Source organism: Lottia gigantea, assembly GCF_000327385.1.
Source record: "Lottia gigantea unplaced genomic scaffold LOTGIsca_20, whole genome shotgun sequence".
In the NCBI taxonomy this organism is placed as follows: Eukaryota; Metazoa; Mollusca; class Gastropoda; family Lottiidae; genus Lottia; species Lottia gigantea.
In genome coordinates, this window is record NW_008708401.1 from 2,676,794 (window position 1) to 2,700,597 (window position 23,804).

At 33.5% G+C, this 23,804-nt stretch overlaps 3 protein-coding genes across 3 annotated transcripts; 2 read left to right on the forward strand and 1 right to left on the reverse strand.

The window, feature by feature from the left end:
• Positions 1 to 2,693, reverse strand: LOTGIDRAFT_159476 (hypothetical protein; the record flags this gene model as incomplete). Its single annotated transcript, XM_009053784.1, has 2 exons — positions 1 to 739; positions 1,741 to 2,693. 2 exons carry the CDS (start codon positions 2,691 to 2,693, stop codon positions 1 to 3), a joined length of 1,692 nt encoding a protein of 563 aa, XP_009052032.1.
• A 4,382-nt stretch (positions 2,694 to 7,075) lies between these two features.
• On the forward strand, positions 7,076 to 11,261 carry LOTGIDRAFT_214298 (hypothetical protein). Its single transcript, XM_009053785.1, has 9 exons — positions 7,076 to 7,194; positions 7,700 to 7,798; positions 8,178 to 8,251; positions 8,527 to 8,628; positions 8,898 to 8,975; positions 9,211 to 9,300; positions 9,635 to 9,784; positions 10,019 to 10,132; positions 10,640 to 11,261. The coding sequence occupies exons 1-9, from the start codon at positions 7,122 to 7,124 to the stop codon at positions 10,802 to 10,804; spliced, it is 945 nt and encodes a 314-aa protein (XP_009052033.1). The 5' UTR covers positions 7,076 to 7,121; the 3' UTR covers positions 10,805 to 11,261.
• Positions 11,262 to 12,598: 1,337 nt separating this feature from the next.
• On the forward strand, positions 12,599 to 23,146 carry LOTGIDRAFT_115099 (hypothetical protein; the record flags this gene model as incomplete). The annotated part of the gene is made up of 21 exons (XM_009053786.1): positions 12,599 to 12,692; positions 13,193 to 13,341; positions 13,693 to 13,893; positions 14,175 to 14,333; positions 14,620 to 14,779; positions 15,098 to 15,192; positions 15,453 to 15,568; positions 16,097 to 16,278; positions 16,666 to 16,816; positions 17,307 to 17,452; positions 17,799 to 17,972; positions 18,722 to 18,937; positions 19,283 to 19,449; positions 19,577 to 19,717; positions 20,003 to 20,140; positions 20,544 to 20,634; positions 21,029 to 21,187; positions 21,502 to 21,674; positions 22,041 to 22,184; positions 22,374 to 22,451; positions 22,994 to 23,146. 21 exons carry the CDS (start codon positions 12,599 to 12,601, stop codon positions 23,144 to 23,146), a joined length of 3,087 nt encoding a protein of 1,028 aa, XP_009052034.1.
• Between the last annotated feature and the right edge of the window lie 658 nt (positions 23,147 to 23,804).

Below are 23,804 nucleotides of genomic sequence, written 5' to 3' on the forward strand. Positions count from 1 at the left end.
TTAACCGATGGGTAATTTCTGCAGTCTGTGAAAGACATTAATCGAAGGTTCTTCAAGTGGTTTACATTGGCTCGGCATGTCACGTTTGGATTTGATATCATGAGGTTTCGGAGGAACCTTTCTCTGTCCACGTATCAGAGATGTTATCCTATTACAACCGTGACAACCCTTATCACTATGAGCAGTTTTACTAGCCCCGCATTTGGGAGATGCTATGGCAGTTTCAATATTGTTTTTGTACGTCGCGACCGCTTCAGTAACTTTCTTTTGTCTGTTGGAATTCAGATTGCGATATGAGCTCGAACCACTTTTTAACTCATTATAAATATCCTCGCCAGCAGTTGGTTTGCATAACATAGAAAAATTATAAATAGTTTCTGTTGGTAATTTGTGCTTCATTCCAACTATTTCACCATCAAATTGAGAACTGGACACGACACTCTCCGATAAAACGAACGATTTTGATTTATGTTCACCCAACAATGCTGGAGAGGAGTCAGAACGGGACGGAACACGAGGTACAGTTTGGATTTGAGGTAGATAAGAATCCATATAGTCATTAACACTTATAATGTGTTGGGTAGGGGTCACTCTCGCGACGTCTTGTTTTCTTTTTGTCTCTTCTAATGATCTTACAGGTGATAAATTAGGACAACTTCTTTCTTGACCATCATCAGATTTTCTGGTAGAGGTCAAGCTGAATGAGGCTTGACTTGTTTGGTTGAGTTCCGTTACGATACTGAAAATACATAAAATTAATGTTTACCTGCATGACTACGTTTTAAATTCAGAAATTAACCTGTGTCAAGCGCATTCTAGTCGCACAAACAATGATGGTTCCTTGCACAGTTCACTATCTGTCAGCATCACGGCAGATCTGATTACACGAGAGCAAAGGGTTTGCGTATTGATAACATGGAGTGTCGTATCATTACTCGAATTGCATCAAAAGAAGGATTTCCACCTACAATAATGACTGTGCATTATTGGTACACTAGCTCTAATTAGACTGTAATGTGGAGAATGTGGGTTCCAATAATCTTGAATCTTTCTGCAAAGCTTCACCAGGGAAGCTTTAAAACAATTTTGTTATGGTGGATCATATTATAGTGAAAATAAAAAAAATGCAACATCAACTTATTTGCTCACCTATATTTTCGTTTGAATAACGTCCTTAAATATATAGAACTGAAACAAATTATATTAGTTAATATTAGTTAAAAACATTAGTTCATATACAGCACCAAATTAGTTCAAACAGTGCGCACATGTGCTCTTTAAATTCAGAGTATGAAGTGTACTTGTCAAACATGACTTTACTAGCTAATAAAACTCAGATAGGATGACTATCTATGATTCCTTTGCATCTTTTAGAATACATCGTCGTCATGCCCTATGCTCCATGGGAGAACAATAATAAATATTTCTTCTAGAGGATTTATTATCATAAATAGTGTCCCTGAAATCTGAAATTTAGTTTTATCAAATGAAAAGCAAATAATATTTGCAAAATTTGCAAAGAAAGAAACCCCCTTATGTTTTTTATTATCAAAATAATATCTAATAACGTCGATCATGTTATATATGTTTTACATCTACATGTCGATACACATTTTCCCATGATTATAATTAGGTCCAACATATCAGGTATCAATTAGGTGAATATGACACTCTTCGGGTGTGTAAGGGTTTGTTATTAGTTCAAGTAAACCAATGACTAAATATATACATACTACATACCATACACTACTTGGTTTAGTTAAGTAAGGATCGGGTACATCTCTTCCCAGAACAGGTGCCTGTTTAGCTAAATCCCCAGCATTATTGACAGTATACTGTATCCGATAGTGATACATATAGTCCGTATAGTCTTCACAGTGGAAAAACCTAAACATTTTATCTTTTCCGTCTTTAGTAAGTCTATTGAAAACTGACGGAGAATTCTTCTTCTTACTTAATGACGACGAAGACTTTGATGAACCTGTGCTGGGTCGTATGTCACACCATCGACACAAATCCATCTTGGAATTATGGACATGGTTGCATTCCAAATCAACCTTACTCCTTACATGATGAGATAAATTTCTTAAATGCTTGACAGCTGAGGTTGCCCTTTCGAGTTTGTCTTTACAATCCAAATCGATTGGAGCTTTCTCCTTTGCATCTTCAGCACAACTGATGACACTAACGTCATCTGAACACGACAAACTGGCAGTACTTGCACTTTTGACGCTATTCCCTCCTTGGTTTCGTTTTCCAGATGAAGGTCTAGATAGCCTTCTTTCGCTATTGTGTCTTGGAGGTCCAGTAGGAGGTTTTTGGTTTGTGGCCGAACTTTCAGCAACTCGTGAGGAATCTAAAGACGGTGTTCGAATTGGACGACCTAGTTTTGGTTGATCGGATGTAGATGATATACTACTATGTCGTCTCCGGAGAGAATTTGATTTGAAAGATTGTGCTGTGCCGATATCATATTTCGATTTTTGAGTAACACTGATGCAAACAGGCTCAAAGGGATGCATAGAATCCTCTTGCGGTTGGTTATTTGCTTCCAACTGATTATTGCCTACGGGGTAATCTATCGATATTGCGCTATAATCAGAGGTTGACAACACTAGTGTTTTGCGTTTTGGGCCATTTTTCACGGGATCCGTATTTTGGAGAGTTGTGTGTATACCAACTTGGTCGGTCATAGTATTATTGTAGGTCACTCTGACTAAATCCGCATCGTTATGAGTCAGTTACCGTTATAGCTTTTGTCTGTAGCAAAATGTGGTCCACATTAGCACATATCTACAGATTTTTCTTCTACACTTAATTAAATACATATAACTCATTCATCAAAAAGAAATGTTCCAGTCAAATTTCCTCTATAACACAAAGGTATTCCGAATGTAATCACATAAATCCTGTAGATTGGATTATATCCAAATGTCCCTGCCGAAAGACTGTACTGTATTGACCTGCTTATTCTATTCCCAAAACACTTTTGCTTCAAAGACGGTCGAGCTGAACTTCTAAAACAGAAGACGTGTCTAAAAGATCTCCGATTTCATAGTAAATTAACTATTAAGAAAGACATTTGTTATAATCCCCTTACATGCTAATCACGGATCTGACTTAATTCGTTAATCCGTTAATAAGATACTCGTCATAATCATGTATACAAACTATATACTAATCTTTAAACACTCAATAGTACTATATAGTTTATCTTAGTTACTAAAACTTCTAATATATTCACTCGCGTGTAACAAACCTGGCTCGTTTATTTTCAGATAAAATACATATCCGATAGGTCAGCAATAGACCTTATTATAGACCTTGAAATTGGTTAAATTAAGATTGTCGAGACACACGAAGAAATTGATATATTTACAACTAGAGCTCATTAACGGGATGATCTGTCATTGAAAAACTCTTAATTAAAAGGTTGATAATAGTATAATCTGATTAAAATATTTATCTATATAAGAAGTGCATTTATTTTTTTTCATATGGATTACTGCACTTGCTATCCATGATCTCAGGAAAATTTACATCCAACGTTCTCTGGCGAATTTTAAACTAAACGTGTCCTTCATAATTAACATACATTTTAAGAAACCAAAAACACAGAACTGAAATGACAAGCAGTTTTCAAAATGTAAAATCCCTCAAATCGTAGAACCTGCATTAAGTTTCTAGCAAATATATGTTAAAGAAAAGATATCCAAGATATCATTCTGTTCCCGGGAATGATGATTCTGAGTTTAAACTATTTTTTCAATGTGTTGTCGCAATTGGTGCATACTCAATATAAGAATAAACATCGCTGACTACCTTCAACTTTAGTCCAATTGCTAGGGTTTTGGTTTTTGAAATCCTTCTACCGAGTTGACACAACGAACAGTTTCAAGAACAAACATAGTTGACAAGAACCTGGAATTTCTAAAGAACTACATGGTATTGGTTTCAAGACGTTACTTATCCCGGAATAAAGTTACTTAATAACTTAATGGATTCCATACCAGGAAGACGTATTCCGATTTTCCAGAACATTTATGACACCGGGAATCAAGATTGTATCCCTCAATGGATGGTATTCCACCAGAAAAGTTGAATCCAGTTCGAACTCATTTATACTAATCAATCAGAGTTGAGTCTGGACTAGAATCAATACCTGTATTTCACACCTGTAGAAAATAACAAACAACCTTCTATAACTTAATGTTGGTTTTATTGCTGTATACAATGGAATTATTTCTCAGGGGTAATAGTGTTTGGTTTAATTTTAATTAAAGATTGGTTAGTGAGAAAAGAACATGGAACATATTCAAAGTTTAATATCTACACAGAGTGTCTTTGCCCTGTCAAGCCTGCAAAACTATCAAGTTGAACAATCTGAAGGTAATCGCCTTGTTCCGGATTTGGGTCCTGGACAGAAAAATGACACTAGTTAGCACCTGTACCTCATGTCAGATACTCTATGTCAGATGATAATTAAGGAGCATTAGGCGCGCCCCTGCCTCCTCGAAGACCTCCTCGAATTCATTTCAAACACCACAAATTCTCCTTTTATTTTCAACTAGCTGGAGGCCAACATCAAATGCCATCTGGATGACCCCTCACCTGTCAGATCCTATATGAAAGGGCACCTGAACTACCATTCAGACGATCCAACTATTAAGTATATCCTATGAAATAAGAATTTGTCTTTCTTAATGCATAAGACGATCATTAGTTTATCATTTATATCTTCCCCAATCCTCGTATTATTCGAATCGTCGTAAAATATCAAAGCCATGCAGTTCAATAATTCCGACCAACTATTTACTAAATCTTAGCTCGGGCCTATCTCTATTAGGTGATAACAGTAAAACTTCTGGATCGCGTCTTCAGATCAAATTCTTTCCCCGAATCTTTATTCTGGCGAGCTATAGCCAGAGTTCTATCAGCTCTGATAATATATAAATAGGAGACGAGATCCCTTTAAGATAGTAACCAATAATGCTTGGTATTGTTTATATCTAAACACAATATATCAACAATGTCTTCCTATTTATATCACACTTGACTAATTAATATCTGATTAAAGAGACTATTTATTTCACGTTTCATACTTGGTCAACCAGTAACAATAGCTTCGCACAATGGACATACATGTTTTACGTATAATGAATTGAGACAAAATCATTTTATATTCCACGACCTATGGTTTTATATATATAGATAGAGGAAATCTCTAAAGTTTATGGAGGAAATAAGAAATCGCCTTTTTGTTATTGTAACTTAGGTTACCATTTATGGTTCCCATCTAACATTTTACCATTGAGCAATTCTTGTTTATGACCAAAGAACAAAGGTTTACGGACAACTTCGTGTAGTACCATACAGTAAATCAGATCTTTATTGGGAGAGGTTTGAAGAAAATTAACTTTTGAATAATTTATTTGGGTTATTTTCAGTAGCACGCTATCTGATACGCAATCTTCTTATGTTTTTCCCCTTTTTTCCAATGCTCCTAAGTTAAATCCAGTTTCTTTGAGGTAGTTTTGTTATCCTTCCATTTGAAGAAATTTGAAAATTCGATTCATTGTGCTTTTGAAATATATAAATGAAGTATGATTCGATCGAGAGAAAATTTATACATAATATTACGTTCAATACTAATATTTCAAAAACAATTTCCGACTTATGGTTCGTCAATAACTATGATTTAACTTAAGGATTTCAAAAAATGTAAAGATTACATTGTCACCAAGTGGAAGAAATCACAGCGATAGAGGAAAGGAAGATGTCAGTTTGATAGAGGACAAGAAGTGGAATTAAGGACCAGAGTGATAGAGAACAGGCAGAAGTCATGGTGATAATTCAGAGCGATAAGACGGGAAATGGGAGAAGTAATAGACAACAGGGAGTGGGAGATGTCATTGTGATAAGACAGGAAATGGTAGAAGGAGACGTCAGTGTGATACTGATAAGGTCAGGGAGTGGGAGATGTCAGTGTGATAAGATAGGAGATGTTAGTGTTTTAGAGGACAGGAAGTGGGAGATGTTAGTACTTTAGAGGACAGGAAGTGGAAGATGTTAGTGTGATAGAGGGTAGGTCGTGGGAGATGTTAGTGAAGTGGGAGGTGGTAGTGTGATAGAGGGCAGGTCGTGGGAGATGTTAGTGTGATAGAGGGCAGGTCGTGGGAGATGTTAGTGTGATAGAGGACAGGGGGTGGGAGTTGTTAGTGTCATAGAGGACAGGAAGTGGGAGATGTCAGTGTTTTAGAGGAATTGGAGTCGGGACGAGGAGTGTTAGTATGGCAGTAGTAACAGAGTGGGATTAAGGCATTCTCTTCCATTGAGAGATACTTAATGTACCTCCGTGCAATGCTTCGAATTTCAGTACTCCGAAGACTTATAACGTATCAACGAGTTCTATCGTTTTCTCATCTGAAGCACAATCAACAAAGAAACTGAAATTGGATATGATGAATTTTTATAAGCATCCTCAGTGGTCAAATATATTTATATTGAATTCCTTCCCTTGAATTAAAACGTACAGAAAACGTTACATTTAAATTCCATTAACAATTCAATATGTTCCGATTGTTTAATCGAAGATTTAGTCATTAGCGAATGAAATATTATAAAATTTAAAAAAAAAAAGATTTTATTGTGTATATTATGGATCCATCATTACTTTGTTGTATTTCTTGCTGATTGTTTTTTGATTTAGTTTTTGATTTTTTTTTTTTCATTTTTTAAACTTTTATTTAAATACCAATAATCCTTAAATCTCATAGTCATATATAGAGTTGAAGCTGCCATATGATATTTATCAGCTTATTTCATCTGATATTCGTGAATGATACACTCTTATAACAGTTAGATTAGGCCTAATAATACATGGAAATCACACTTATGTAAAAATTACAATCCTTACATTGTGAAGATGGCAACTATGATGTATTTGTTGTCCGAATTGATGAAAATTGTTTTCCTTGTGTAATGTAATTATTTATGTACAGATGGCGCTGCGCCACACGTGTGGTCTTAAAAATAAACAATTGATATATCTATGATCTCTCTTATCTGGTCTAATTTCAAATTCATTTTCCTTCATTTTCCTTTAGTGTCAAGCAGTAAGAATGTCGACTAGATTTCAAGTATCTAACAAGAAAGCTGATCTCCATGTGCCGACATTGGAAGAAGCTGCAAAAGGTAAATTTATCCGATGTTAAATTTGGTGGGGTTGGCTGTCTTTGGAAATGAGAGTGAGAGATTTCAGAGAATGGACGAATGAATGAAGAATGACAGTTGAACAAATGTGACAGTGACAGTTAGTATGCCACTATCTTTATCAGTAAATGACCCCATCTAAGTTATCTCTATCCGATTATTTGATATGACTGCCTACTGACATGACAGTCTTGTGACACAAGTGTGATAGTGTCCAGTATCTTTGCATTAGGTTTTGTCAAATTTTGTGGTGTAGGTAGGACTGTAGGCCTAATAATGATTTGATAAAAAAATAGGTGTAGTTTACTGCTGATATAACCCCCCACATTCCAATACGTTAGTTTAAATATTGGAAACTACACCCATGCAGCAGTTTTTAGTATTTTAAGTTTTAGAGAGATGTTCTGTTCCTTAAAAAATATTTTGAAATTGTAATCCCTCTTTTAAACCACATCTTACTTACATACTTACATGTTTTTTTGTTCAGTTTTAGAAAAAGGTTTAAAAAATAATTTTGAGAATGTTTCTGTATCAGTTGTTGATTGTCCAGATTTAACACAGAAACCATTTAATCTCTCATCACCAGGTAAAAAAAATAATATATTTTTACATTATGCACATATACTGGTATGAGTGGCGTTCTTAATTTCCTTCAATGTGATATTGAAAATTGTCTGATGAGAATATTAGGTTACATGGGCAAATTGTTGACTTGACAGCATGATACCGGTATAAGCTTTTGTCAACTAGAGTTCTGGAGATCCAAAGTGGTTCTAGTGCAGCTCGAATTCACTGATATAAAGATGTATGTAGTTGTTAGCTGGATGGGATCAGATACAGATACATCACTAGACAGTTTGATTTGGAAAAGAAATTAAAGAGCATTTTTTTCCTTATTTCAAACAGCATATCATTGTCCAGCTTCACATAACTATGAATAAAACTTTTGATTCATATTACTGCAGGAATATGTGGAAACGAAAGATTAGCTGATGTTGGTGGACCACCATATTTAGTTCCTCAATACAACAAAGATAAGGTATATACAAGACCATTTAGATTTTGCCCTGTTTACAAATGATTTTAGTACAGTGTAATTTTGCGCATAGTGCACACATTTTAACCTTAAAGAAGGATCCAAACATTCCTATGTAAAATTATTACATATATGAAAACTAAAATAAAAATGTCTGTCACTTGGCTTGACTGATAAGATCATATTCTTGTGTGCATAAATATTTTCCCATTAAAACTAAGTTGCATATTCATATGAGATTAAATTTTTTGACAACCCAAATATGTTTCTGATTTCAGATATATGATGTTGGGAAAGTGTCAGAAGAAGTTGGATTACCAGGAGCATTTGTTATTGGTGCTGGGGCTGGTCCCTGGCCACTTGTAGGAGTTAATTCTGAGGTAAAAATTTATCTTTGTCACAATATTTTATAATCTCATAAGCAAAGTAAACGAATTTCATCACAAAAAAAAATGTGAAACCTTTAGCTGTTCGAAGGTTAATTTTCTGAATAAGTTTCAAGGAAAGATTCTACAGCTGTTAGAGATTTCTGGAGTAGAAGCACAAAGTTTTTTGTAAGTTAAGAATTGGGTCAAGGCAATAATTGTAAGAGGATGTTTAACCTGAATTTAATATGCCTGAACTATAAGCTTAATTTATTATCTTTTAGATGATATGTAATGTTAAACTTGGTAAGAATGGTCAGCCTACAGTTAATAATACCTATATAGCTAAAGTTGGGGAAAAGGTAATACTTTCACTTTAGCAGTCTTTCATTGAGAATACAATCCCACTTTTCTATGACACTTATTTAAGCTATGATATTACATGAAAAAGATATTGCACTCAACTCAAACATTCAATTTTATTTTCAAGTCAATTTTGATTTTTTGAGCAATCCAACCTATAAAATTTGTATATGTTGATTTAGAAACAAATAATTTGCAGTGATATATTATTTCAATGTTTCACTTCTGTTTTAGGATGGAAAATGTCAACAAATGCAGATCAAAGATTCTACTGAGTTTTGTTTAATGGCAAATCTATTATGTAGTGAGGGTAAGCAAGGCAAGGTAAATAGCAATTTTATTTGTGGGTAATGAGAAACGCCTTTACTCAATTTTGAAATTGCAGTTTGAAGTTTAGGATTTCTAATCAGAAACATTTTTTGATGTTGTTGGTATTTTCAAATGTTTTAATTTATAGCATTAAGCGAAATTTACTAATTCTGACACTTTATCATTGATTATTTAGCAAATGAAATATTAAATCACATCTGGTGCTGTAAATGTTTTTTTTCAACCCGCTATCAGAGTCCACATAGCTAGATATATTAATTAAAAGTCTCAGTTGACAAACCCAGTCATAGAGTTATATCAGAGGTCCATGTTATGGTTAATATTGTAGGTTTTACAAGTGAAAGCTAGTAAAAGAACAGGACCAGAAAATTTCATGTCGTCATTACGTAAAACATTAGACTCTCACTACGAGAATAAATCAGTTGCTTTGGGTGGAGTGTTTTTGGTGGAGACTGGAAAAGCCACTTTACATATTATGGTAATTATATTAACACTTCCAATGGGAAAACTAATGGAATGTCTTTTACTTAAGTTATATATCATACGGGAGGATGAATTTAGTTTGTACAGGAGCAAGTTGAAATAATGTCCAAATTATTTTTAATTCCTTATGGTTTTTGGGAGGAAAATGCCAATGGTGCTTTTAATTGCCCAGCTGTGATTGTGTTGCTGAATCTTCTGTATAACAACAATTTATAATCTTTCCCTTCAGCCTGATTTCTCCAAGGTACCATTAAAATCAGATGGTGAAGTAGATGAATGGTTACAATATTTTGAAATGGATGCACCATTAGTATGTTTAGGTGAACTGGTATCAAGAGATGTGGTAAGTAGTTGATTTCATTCTGTTATTTATTCTTGTTGAAAGGTTTCTCTCATTGAGATGAAGATGACTGTTCTCTTGTAACATTTGTTGGTTTGGAAATCTAAAACACTTCCTTAAAGGGATTATAAGGAAGATTCTCAAATTTTTTTTATGTGTATTGTGGACACTAATAGCATCAATTTGCACCATTCCAATCTTAAGATGCCTCAGCTGTGGTTCCTGCTATTCCACTAAAACTAAGTGTTAAATGAGGCCACTTATCATGAAGAGCCTAATATTATAAAAGCATATTTAATGAAATTGTAGGAACCACAGACGACTGACTGAAAAGTGAAATTAATGCTATCAGTGTCCACATTACACATAAAAATCCCTTTAATATAAATACTTTTAAATAATTATTTTTGTATGTCTATTCATAACTTGGTTATCTTATCTCCAAACCACCACCCATTTACATACCAATGACCTTTATCAAAATAATCTTTTTATGTTCTATCTTTTCAGAACCTTGACCTGAGAACAGAACATTTTCATTGTTTTAGTGACCATGGACAAGGTGGTCATTATCATTATGATACTACACCAGATACTGTATCTTACAGAGGATATTTTACTATACCACATTCAGTATACAGATTAGATCAACCTAAATCCAATATCTCCATGTGATAAATACAGCTCAATTTCCTCTATCTGTAACTTTTCGGGAGTAAATTTAACTTATGGTTCTCCTACAATTTAATAAAACATTATTGTGGAAGCCGAGACTGTATTCACTTTCAGGCCAATAATAACTTTCTCACAGACATTTTATGCGAATGTTGTTTACAGGCTGTAAATTACAGCTTGGACATGACGAAAGTCTTAAGTGCCTCTGTAAATTTTTATTGTTTTCTTTTTACATAATTTTTATGAGTATAAAATTTGGTGTCTTTTTTTTCTTTTTTTGTGAATAATTGTCAGTGATGGAAATGAAAATTGTTATATATATAGATGATTATGATTGTTAAAGATATTTTGTTGGTATATTTCCTTATCCATATAAAAATATAGAGAATTTTAATTTTTTACAAAAAGTTATAAATGTAACCTCTTAGCAATAAATTATGTCTTATGTTATCTTTTTATTTGTGTCATTTGTTTAAAACCTACATCCTAGATTAAAGCAGATGATTTAGTTCCATCTGAATCCCTCCAAATCTTATTCACAGCTAGTGGGGCTTACTTCCCTTACCACCCGTTGTCCTTGTGGCAGGATGGAAGGTCTGATAAGGAAAAAGCATCTAGTAGTGTGGATTGGACAATAAACCGAACCATGTGCTATAAACTGAGCACATTGGAAATCGAAAAAGAGTAGGCTAATGTGACTGTCCTGGCAAAATTTCCCTCATTGTACACTGCATAAAAAAGCACAATGTAAAATATTGTTTTATCTCATTTTTTGCATTGAAAATGAACATAACTAAGGTCCTTCCATTCAAGATTATTAGGGAAAAAGGAGGCCCAATATTAAAGATCACAACAGAATAACGAGGTCCAAGCTCAACATTACGCCATCGGCTGATTAATTAATCTGCCTCATCCTATTATTTTTCTTGGTGGTAGGTAGGTAGGTAGATGACAAGTTAAGCGGTGGTAAACACTGATCTATATCTAGAAGGTAAAAAGCCATGACAATCGCGTCTTTGAATTTACTCGCGTCAGATACCACAATTATTAAAGCGAAAGTAGAAAAGGATCAAAGTTCAGCTCAAGTAATTATTGTTTTTAAAACATTTTCCTTTTGTCAATATACTAACAATTGTTTTTCTTTCTAGACCCATAGCGGGGTTTTCTACACTGTTCTAATCGGATAAGATTGATGCCAGTCTTTGCAGATGTCACATTACTGTGCTGATAAATACATATTAGCAGACTTGTACTTCGTAGTGTAGTGACAATAATGTAGCCTATCACTATAGGCCTACAAATTGCTAATTGCTGTTTAGATAACCAGGTTTGATGACCAATTGTGCCACTATGTTCTTAGATGGCATAACTGGTACCCTTACAAGAGTTTTACAAGTTGTAGAGTGGGGCACGAGCCTTATGGCCTTGACCCAAATTGGATAATGAAAATGTATGGATCATTGACCATTGCATGGTTGAAGTGGCAAAATAAAAACAACCAGTGACACTGCAACACAGAACATAATAAAGAAGACTTTTCAAAACTTGTTGGCCTGTCTAAGTTATATTCATATTTGTTCTGCATGGAAATACAGTTGACATATTTTCAAGTCCATACATTGACACTTGTCCTCATTCAATATGTTCATGTTTGGCACATAATATGAATCATTTTATACTTTCAGCACATGATTTGATATCATGTATAGGATTCTATCACAGTTGCCACATCAGAGTAGAAAAATGAGCTCAGTATTAGGACCTAGTAGAAATATAGCTATAACATCAAGCTTAATGTCAGCTCAAGAGAAAGCTCCATTTAAACCTAAAGCTGTGATATTTGATATGGGAGGTGTTATTTTACCAACTCCTGCTATAGCATTTAAAGGTATAACTACTTATTTTTAGATTTTTGAAAGGCAGTAAGAGTTTTTAACATCTAATCTTTGAACTAGCATATGGTATCATCATTAATGACAGAATCAAATCAATTTAGACTTTAGTTCTTGAAGTATCTACGAGTATTGAGAATAATTTCTCTTTCTGAATCAAAGGTAAAATGTTGAAGACTCAAATACCTTTGTTGCTCCAGTTGTATATGCAGCTTCTCTTTGATCATGTGTCACAGTAAAATGTGCTTAAAGATGGGGAAGCCTATAGTCACAAGATTAGTCTACCTTACCTAGTGTTTGAATGTATTAAAGTGACGATATGGAAACAAATTATTCCAAAGAAAGAGAAATTTTTCTAACTTCGATGTTAATAGGACATATTTCCAAATCAAGAGTCTGAGACTCATTGGTATGTTTTATGTAAAACTGACCTCAACCATGAAATACTATCATTTTAGTGGTTACACTATTCAGATGTTCAAAATTTTCATTTCAGCATTTGAAAGTAACCACAATCTACCAAAAGGAACTATTGTAAAACTAATAGTAAAAGGTGGTGATAATAACGCCTGGTTACAATTTGAAGAAGGCAAATTAAACTTTGATGAATTCACTGAAGCCTTTGGTAAAGAATGTTCAAAAGAGGTAGTCTAATCTAATACGATTGAATTCTAAGATCTTCAAAGATGAATTCTTAGCAGCCTGTTATGCATTGAATAATTATAAATACATTTCTAAATGACAATGTCCTTGACTTTTGAAATATCTGTAAATTTTTTTATTTCCTCTGGTAACCTAATGGGTTGACCTTATTTCAACACTATTAATATGGTTCATCTGATCTCAACTCTCATTTATCTTGTTGACTTCAGTTCAGCTGTATATTATATGGATTACCTTAATTCAACTCTATTTTATATGGTTCATTGTGGTTCAACTGTATTTGATGTGGTTCATAATCACCTCACCTTTACCAAAAGGTTCACATTATTTCAGGTTGGACGTGAAATAGATGCTAGTGATTTAGCTAAGGCATTAACAGATATATCGTATGTTAAACCATATGAGAACATGTTAGATGCTATAAGATGTATTAGAGCAGAAGGTGTTAAGACAGCCTTGCTCACCAATAACTGGTTCACCAATAGTACCAAAACACAGAGTCTGGTTCCATTGGATAAATCATTGTTTAATGTGGTAAGTAATCAGTACACATGATGCCATTCTGTGACTGGATTTTTCCATATTCACATTTTCTCAGAGTCCAGAGTCATTTTATATTTAATTGAAATATTTACGCAAATTTTCTTTTCACATCATATGATTGCATCAACCTCCTCTTTACTATGATAGGCCTACTTTCACAATTATTTTATTCATAAGAAATGGACTAGGGAACAGACTGAATAACTCTTTACTTTTCAATTGCTTTTTACAATAATTGCCAAAATTTCTAAGATTTTCATTTTTCTTTTCAGATAGTAGAATCATGTAGAGAAGGAATAAGAAAACCAGATTCTAGAATATTTCAGACATGTTTAGAGAGACTACAAGTTAAACCACAAGAAGCGGTATTTCTAGATGATATAGGTCAGAATGTAAAGGCTGCTAGACAACTTGGTATTAATACTATAAAGGTAATCTAATTTGAGATGCAGATTGTTGATAAATTTGCTGACTGTCCTCAACAAATGCATGCCAGCAAACATTTCTGGGATGAATTGCAGATAGTCTTCTGCTCCACAAATTGTGAACTGATTAGTTTATTTTGTAGGCCTATCTATCCCCAGAAAGTACAGTTTGGCTTGTGTTTTATTATGTTTGCCCAAAAGATGGCTTTCGAAATGATTTGAGAATGTTTTGGAGATTGGATGTCTAAATATTCTGTTTGCCAAATGTGTATTCATTACTGTTATGATATAGGTTGAAAATGTTGAACAAGCTATAGAAGATTTAGAAAGTTTAACAGGTTATGATTTAAGTAGTTATATAGAGGGTACTGAAACTATACCAAAACATTTACAAATACCTGTAGATAGACTAGTACAATATTTACGAACAAATCTACAGCTCTCTTCTAAAGGTGTGTAACATTTTAGCTTCCTAGGATCTTTTTTAAGGCAGGCTGTTGTTTGGTTGGATTGTATGGAATTTTAACACCATTCTCTTGGTTACATCACACCAATGATGGTGGTCATGTGTTCTAATTTTTGTCTGTTTGTTCTAAGCCTAGATAGATAATCAAGGAAGGGGGATGTAGTGACTATGCACTGACTATGCAGTCACCTATGTCAATTTACCTTTTAACTGCAGTGCACATTTTACAATATTATATTATATAATGATTTTTATATTAGTATATTTGAGATAAGAATTCAAGTAATAATTGTTTTAATTGTAGAAAAACCAATAATAAGATGTTTTAAACATGGTCAATCCAACCCAACATATTACGTTAAATATGGTGACTCAGAATTGGTTCTTAGAAAAAAACCTGTAAATATAATCATTATTGTAATTTTATCTTGGTGAACCGGTGATTTGATAATTATAATCTTGTACCATGCACGAACTGTATAACATTTCTGAATATATTACATATTTCTACAGTTTTTCTATAAGCCGGTTAATCAGTGAACATTCTAGAAATTCTAATCTTCTTTTGTTAGGATTTGAATTATGCCATCAATGTTTTTGCTGGATTTTATTTTTACTGGACAATACAACAAGTTGATAATGATGTATTTGTATTATAGCCTGGTAAACTATTACCCTCAGCTCATGCTGTAGATAGAGAATATCTAGTAATGAAAGCTCTAGGTCGACATGATGTACCAGTACCAGAAATGTTGTCTTTCTGTGATGATGAAAGGTAAGCATTATGATAATGAGAGTCCATTGAACTTTTCTGGGACGTTGTTTACATGATTTAAAAAGTTGAAAACTACTGTACATCTGCACTGGGACATGTTAATCTGTCCTAAGGAATTGTTTTCACTCTTAAAAAGTATGAAAATACTATACCTATTAAATTTCCTTTCAAGTTAGTTGGTTGAAGGTTGAAATCGGAGGTTGTTTTCTTGTTGATTGTCTCCCTTTAGTGTGCCAAGGGAGGTAATTCTGGTAATTTTGCAATGGAGCTGTATTGGCAAGTTATGTGCTGCTGGACAATTTTCAAATTAGCTTTATGAAATACCTGTACATATTATTCATCTCGTTTTCTCACTTTGTCAGTGGTATATGTCAGATGGGACAATTTATAAAGCCTTGTGTGCTCCAAACTGTAGTGGGTAAAATGTTTCATATAACATACTTCATGATTATGCCCATTTTCAGTAGCATAGTGTATTTCATTGATGTGTTCTATTCATTATAATGTTGAACAACTTATATTTTATAGTGTTATAGGAACACCATTCTACCTAATGAAGTATATTTCTGGAGACATATATAAAGATCATCTACTGACAGACCTAGAACCTAGTAAAAGATCCCAGTACTACAAAAATATGATCAATGTATTGTGTAGAATTCATAAAGCAGGGATAGATGAAGCAGGTTTAACATCTTATGGAAAATCAGGTACAAATTTATAAAGAATTTTGTCATGACTTTCACAAATTGCTAGTCGTAGGGACTCTTAACTTTTTAGACTTTATATGTTTCCTTTATAAGCATTACGTTTGAGTATTTTCAGTCTGCCATAAACTAAATGATTACTCAACTTTATGTTTCGCTTACAGGCAGTCACGAATCTCTTGCTTGGTGTTAAATGGGGATGAAAACAGTCTCATAAAAGCACTGGCATAGATCACAAAGTAAAGATTCATGCTAAAACAAGGTGCAAAAGTTTAAAAATATTAGCAAGTTAATTATGCCTGGCTAAGATTAAAGTAATACCATTTCTTTAGGTAAAATTTCTGTCTACACATGGGGGTGCTAGTTGTTAATTTATCATTTCCTTTTTAGGCCAATATGTAGAGCGTAATTTCAAACGATGGTCAAAACAATATGAAGCCAGTAAAACACATGATATACCAGCAATGGATAAATTGATGAAATGGATAGGGGAGAATTTACCAAAAAAAGAACTAGTAACAGTTGTACATGGTGATTTCAGGTCAGTAGAGGGTTCACAACTATATATCTCTTTTAGTGTAGTGTTTTAATTGGGTGTTTAGCCAATTAGCTAGTGGTGCTGGTCTGAGTTGACTTGAGAGAAAAACACAAGCTATTTGTGAGTGGTCAATGATGTCCAAATAGAATACGACCCATGCCATATTATCAAAACATGATATTGATCAATCACAGATAGCTTATATCACTCAACCGTCCATCTGCATATTTCTCACCTGATTTTTTGTAAAAGACAGGCGTGGGCATCTCAAGGCGCATTCACTTCCAAAGACAACCAACAACAGGATAAATTAATGAAATGCAGAGAATAGCTCACACCTGAAAACATATTCTTAAAAATAACCTATAAAGATTGTTGTCATGATTATTGATTTTTAGTCATGCCTCAAAAACCAAATTGGATGCTCCTTATAGCTACAGAGAACTGTGTTTGGACAATGGTAAGTTTCAGATTGTTTGTGTTGATATTGTAGGTTAGATAACCTAGTATTTGCTAAAGGTTCAGCTGATGTATTAGCTGTATTAGATTGGGAATTATCTACCATAGGAGATCCTATAACAGATTTATCAACATGCTGTCTTGGCTATTATTTACCACCAGGTTTTCCTATGATTCCAAGTAAGTAAATTTATGTAGAATGTTCAGCATAATCCAGAACAGATCAAAGCAAAGATGTTTATAGACTGCCTGTTGACAGGATCCATAAGAACAATGCAAATCATTTGGCCACAGACCAACACATAGACAAGAACCTTTAGATAAATGTCAAAAGATTATAGATAGACAGACCAGCTTGTAAACTGGATCCTCTAAAACAATGCAAAGGGATTTGGCTATAGACAAGCTTGTTGACAGGATCTTTTAGGTCAATGCAAAGAGTATAGACCACATATTTTAGTAGACAGTATCCTTGTGATCCTTAGATTTCATCCTTTGGTAGTTTCTTTCTTTGTGTTAATTTTAGGTATGGCTAATATAGATTTCAAGACACATGGTATACCATCCATGGAACAGATTGTAGAACAGTATTGTGAAGAGATGAATATTCCACCAATAGACAACTGGCATTTCTATCAAGCTTTTACCTGCTTTAGATTTGCTGCTATTGTTCAAGGTGTATATAAAAGAGCTATGTCAGGTAATACTTCCAGAAACAGTCTCAAACAATCTGTCATTTGTGGTAATTACTAACAAATACAATTTTGTGGTCAAGCTCTTTTAAACGTAAAATTACGAATAATATATACATGTGAATTAAAATAGACAAACATTGTTATCATTGACCTTTGACCCTCACTGTCATTTAGAGTAAAGAAATAGGACTATCTTATTTTGTTAAGTCATACATTTACCCAGGTGATTATTAAGTGAATTATAAGTCTGTATTTTCAAAAGGATGATATATCGATATAAAATTCTCTGCACTTAAAACACGTTATTTCAAGGTAGGTCAATTTGTCAAATAAATTGTTAATATTATTGATATTAATAGCTGATGTAGGTTTGTTTTTACCTTGATGAGAATGTCTTTTGGATTGCAGAAAGTCTTCTGTAGAAATCTGTGATTTATGATACCAGTTTATTCTTTTTTTTTTTTTGCCTTGCGTATCACAAATGCCATGATCAAATATTTTGCAGCTAAACTGTACGTTCCGAACACCATATATGGCATATGTGTGGATTTATCAATTATGTTGTTGATGGAATTTTTCTTTAAATGATTAATAGCAATACTAGAAATTTTTTGGGACTCTCTCAATTGGACAACTCCTGACAAACATACAATCAAGACAGACTAGATGTGAGTAAGCAACCGGGCCTATCTAATGCCTCAATATGACTTCAGTGGTTGTGTATTAAGAAAAAACTTTTAAAATTTCTGTTAAGGTCAAGGTAGTTCACCAGAAAGTAAATTTATTGGTACTTTTGCTGAGAAGTTGGCGACTAGAGGCTTTGAAATTGCTACACAAAAGTCACCTTCAAACTCTGGAGCTAGTTCAAGGGGAACAACTCAAACTAGACAATATTCTACAACCAATAGTAAATCTGTGATGTCATATATAAGCAGACCAATGTCTACTAATTCACATTCTCACTCTGCTGGTAAGTAGCTTTTAATTTTATTTGTTTTTCACGAATTATTTGCACATCAGGACTTAACTTATTATTTAATCAACTGATTAAGTCACTGAGGATATCGTGTTATTCCTCCTTGAGGACTGGTGCACTCACATTTTTGTGTATACAAGAATCATGTGATTTTCACATTATTGAGATTTTCCAGTCACAATGAGCAGTTATCGGGTATAATTTGTCCACTAGTCATTGTTGCATTTGGGCAAAGTATTTTGGAAGGATTAGGGTTGAACTTGCCATATATTTTTTCTTAAAATTCACTTTTAAAGTTTCTTTTGGCCTAGAGTTTATTTATTTTTTTATTTATTTCAGCTCAAATGCCAATCAATGTTACTGGTTTATCATCAAGAGTTCAAGATTTACACAGTAAAGTTAAAGAGTTTATAGATAAGAAAGTCATCCCACTGGAACCAGATTATTTAGCTCATACACAATCTCAACAGAAATGGCAAGTCTGGTCAAAAATGGAAGGGTTAAAGGTCAATATTATTCTTTGTCATTTGTAAAAAGTTCAGAAATGCAATGCATATCCATGGAAGAGTTATTTTAAAACAATTTTCAATTTGATGATTTTCATCAAAGGACTTTTTTTTTTACTATCATTAGGCTGAGGCTAAAGCTGCAGGACTGTGGAATTTATTTCTACCTAAAGAATCTGATCCTGATATAAAATATGGAGCTGGATTGACCAATGTGGAATATGCCTTTCTTTGTGAACAGATGGGTAGATGTCAGCTTGCACCAGAGGTAAAACTGCAACAGTTTATTTTGTGAATTATGACAAGTTAAGGTAAAAACATGTACTGATAGAAAATCTCAGGAACATGATTAACTCAGATTGAATTCAAGGATATTTCTGCTGATGTTGTCATATAACACTGAAAACAAAAACCTCAATGTAATCATTATCAATGTAATTGTTACCATTGATATTGTCGAGTTTTTAAACTAACTCTTAAGACTCTTACATCTGAAAAATGTAAAAGCTATGAATATTCAGTTTGATTTTCTGGATCTGATGATATTTTGTAGGTGTTTAACTGTAGTGCCCCTGATACTGGTAATATAGAAGTATTAGTGAAATATGGTACGGAACAACAGAAACAACAATGGTTAAACCCTTTATTAGAGGGAAAGATTAGATCTTGTTTTGGAATGACAGAACCACAGGTAAATATTTTATAGGATATAAAGCTTGGACAAGATTGTCCCTGAGGTCACTCTTCCAACTAATAGTTACTGGCTCTTGAGTCCATGTCCAAAGACTTTATTTAATTTGAGCTCTACATGAATAATACTGTGGCAGACTGTGTCGCTAGCGAAACAGACATCCTCACTCTTTTGAAACCTGCCACTCTGCAACTGGGTTTTCTAACTCAACATTGAATTGACAAAAATTCAATCTGGCGGTCTTTCGGCAATAATGTTAGTGGTATGTATAATTAACATCTGAGAAAAGTGTAATAACAAAGAGACATGGCTTCAAGGTTAAGAAACTTTATTTAGACTTAATCAGTCATGTAACTTTCAAATGAAATAGTAATGTTTTATATGATATCTATATATTTTCCAGGTAGCCTCATCAGATGCTACTAACATTGAAGCTTCTATTAGAAAAGATGGCAATAGTTATATTATTAATGGACATAAATGGTGGACATCAGGTTTGCATTACATTGATATTCCAACAACATCTATAATAGTAATAATTCAGAATCCATCTGATTCAAACTAGCCTGCAAACTGGTCTGCTTTGTGAGGAATATTTAATAAGGATATCATATGTACAATGTTTCAAGGTTTATTACAAACATGTATTATCTTTCTTGCCTTATACAAAATATTAAAGCTCATGTGGGTAATTATATCCATATTGCACATTTCTTGAATACAGTCAGAACTGGTGAAGGTGCACTCATGGCTTGGTGCAGTCATATCATTAAGCACCTTGCATAGTACACTATAACCAATTGACCCAGTAGTTTTTTCTCTGGCAAGTTCCAGTGCCATAAAGTTATTGTTATATGGAAACAATCTATATCATGCTATAATTTACAGGAGCTAATGATCCAAGGTGTAAATTGTGTATATTTATGGGTAAAACTGATTTGGGATTAGCTAAACATAAACAACAGAGTATGATTATAGTACCAATGGATGCTCCTGGTGTTAAAATTCTTCGTCCATTATTAGTATTTGGTTATGATGATGCACCACGTAAGTTATCCTTTACAGTAACTCTCAATTCTGCAATTCTCTTTGTTTAAATTCAAGCTTCAAAATGACACAATTTTTTACCAGATTAAAGGGCCTCTTCATTCATGTTCATATCCAAGACAATGTTCAGATATCAATGAATAAATGGTCTTCATCATCTTGTATTCATCTTCCTTGTAATCTCAAATTATTTAAATGAAAAGTATTCTATAGATTACTAAATTGGGTCATGTTAAATCTTAACTGCAACTTTCTTGAAAGCTAATTGGACATGAAAATTACCAACCACATATCCCATTTTGGTTATTTTCCAGATGGTCATGCAGAAGTTATGTTTGAAAATGTACGAGTACCAGCTGATAATATATTATTGGGTGAAGGTCGTGGATTTGAAATAGCTCAAGGTCGTCTGGGTCCTGGTAGAATTCATCATTGTATGAGATTAATAGGACATGCTGAACGAGCCTTAGATTTGATGGTTGCTAGGGTAAATAATGATTATCTTCAATACAATTTCTTTTTTGCCAGCATTATTGGTTACATGGTTTCAGATGACAATAAAAATTAGATTTAGTACATAAAAAGTTAGACTGATGGTATTTAAAATTAAGGCTTCAAAATCTTGTATTTCATAAGGGATGGTGGCATATCGAGGAATCATTTGTAAGGGTCAAAGAATTGTCAAGGGGGGCACATAATCAATTATTTCCATAAGTAAAATAAATAGAAATTTGGGAAACGCTACTGAAGAGGGAATATTTTCAATCAAAAATTGAGTGTACATTGTAATGAAAAGAATATACAAAAACAGGAATATTCATGAGCAGAAAATTTTGTCAAATCATATTTTCAGACAAAGACAAGGATCGCATTTGGTAAACCCCTAGCAGCTCAGGGCACTATACAGTCTGATGTAGCTAAATCCAGAATGGAAATAGAACAAGCCAGATTATTAGTTTTAAAAGCTGCTCATATGATGGATGTTTATGGTAATAAGGTATGACTTCCTTTTATTATTTTTTTTGGCCGACTAGCTACAGCAGTATGTTTTACAGATAATGAACATATAGTGTTAGAATGTCTTCAGTAATTTGTCAAAATAATGCTTTGCTTACTTTGGAGTAGATCTTTTTTGAACATTGTAAATAAACAAGTGTTGATTTGTTGTAGTTGTTGTTTATTTCAGGTGGCTGCTCCTGAAATTGCTATGATTAAAGTAGCTGTACCTAATATGGCACAGACTGTTATAGATAGGGCAATACAGGTAATGGCTACAGATATTTGATAGCCTTTTTGTGAAATCATCCTCCAAGCTGAGAGCTTGATGCCTTAGAATGTATTTGATCAATTATTGCACCTTTTTATTTAATAAATAATGCATTGTTATCTTAATATGTTTACAAGCAATCACATATTGACATCATGGACGGCTATGTTATATAAAAAATATCACTACAACTTCTGATTTCATTCAAGTGGTTTTAATCGGCCTTTGTTTCTTTTTGACTAAGTCAGTTATAACGTAGAAAAGACTGACAGTATTATATACCCCCCTGTCCCATCCTTATACCCCTCCCTAGTGAAGGTTTAGGCATAATATATTGCAATATAGGACTGGCCATTCAAATACAGTGCATATCAGATATTTAAGTTAAGTGCTTATTACAGTAGACACATACCGCCCGACTCTAGGGGATCATATTATATCAATATTAGCTGTACATATGATATACATCTTTGCTAACTTTAACAGCAGAAGTTCTTTCATACTTTACATAGGTTACAAAATGTATTTTATTTTTGTAGGCGCATGGTGGAGCTGGTGTCAACTCTGATTTTCCTCTAGCATCATTTTTTACCTGGGCTCGTGTGTTAAGACTAGCAGATGGTCCTGATGAAGTACATCTTAGATCCATTGCTAAAATGGAATACGCAAAATCTGTGAATTCTAAATTATAAACTATGACAGTTGTTCTCTTCAGTAAAATTCTTGCAAAATAAATACCACTGTGCATTATTTATGAGGGTTGGCTGAAAAGTTCCAAGCTTGAGTAGGGTATTTGGATTGAAACCAACTTTTTCCACTTACAGATATGAACATTTAATGAATCATAGACATAAGAACGGCAAATTTTGACAGCGGTCCAGAATCGTGTGAGTTTCCTGGCGTCTTGTGACAATTTTGGAACTTTACAGACAGCCCAGGTACATGATTAATAGCACTTGCCTTTGACCCTCATGTCTGATTCTCTTTATATGATTAACCTTATCACAGGCAATGTGTCTTTTCAATATTGTGAGTTATGCAAAGTGTTTATTGATCTGTGAGCTGCAAAATTATGCCATTTTATGTTATTTTGTTATATTTACTAATTACTGTATCTACTAAAAGTGATACTGAATAAATCAGCTATTCATGTTGAAATGATTATTTAACCTGTTTAATGTAATATAATCAATTAAAGAATCATGAATGAAATCAAATCATGTTAATATTTGTTAAAGTGTAATATAATTAGTGCTATATGAATCATAAACTTGGAATAAGCAAATTGTGTTTATTTTGTTTTAATAATGGTACAATAATAAAATATTTTCACTGTTTAAATAGTGCTCA

Excerpts from the sequence above, each read along its gene's own strand:
- LOTGIDRAFT_214298 (XM_009053785.1), top strand. The coding sequence starts at position 7,122 with ATGTCGACTAGATTTCAAGTATCTAACAAGAAAGCTGATCTCCATGTG. Across the intron at positions 8,252-8,526 it reads CTCAATACAACAAAGATAAG|ATATATGATGTTGGGAAAGT; the intron begins GTATATACAAGA and ends TTCTGATTTCAG. Across the intron at positions 8,629-8,897 it reads TTGTAGGAGTTAATTCTGAG|ATGATATGTAATGTTAAACT; the intron begins GTAAAAATTTAT and ends ATTATCTTTTAG.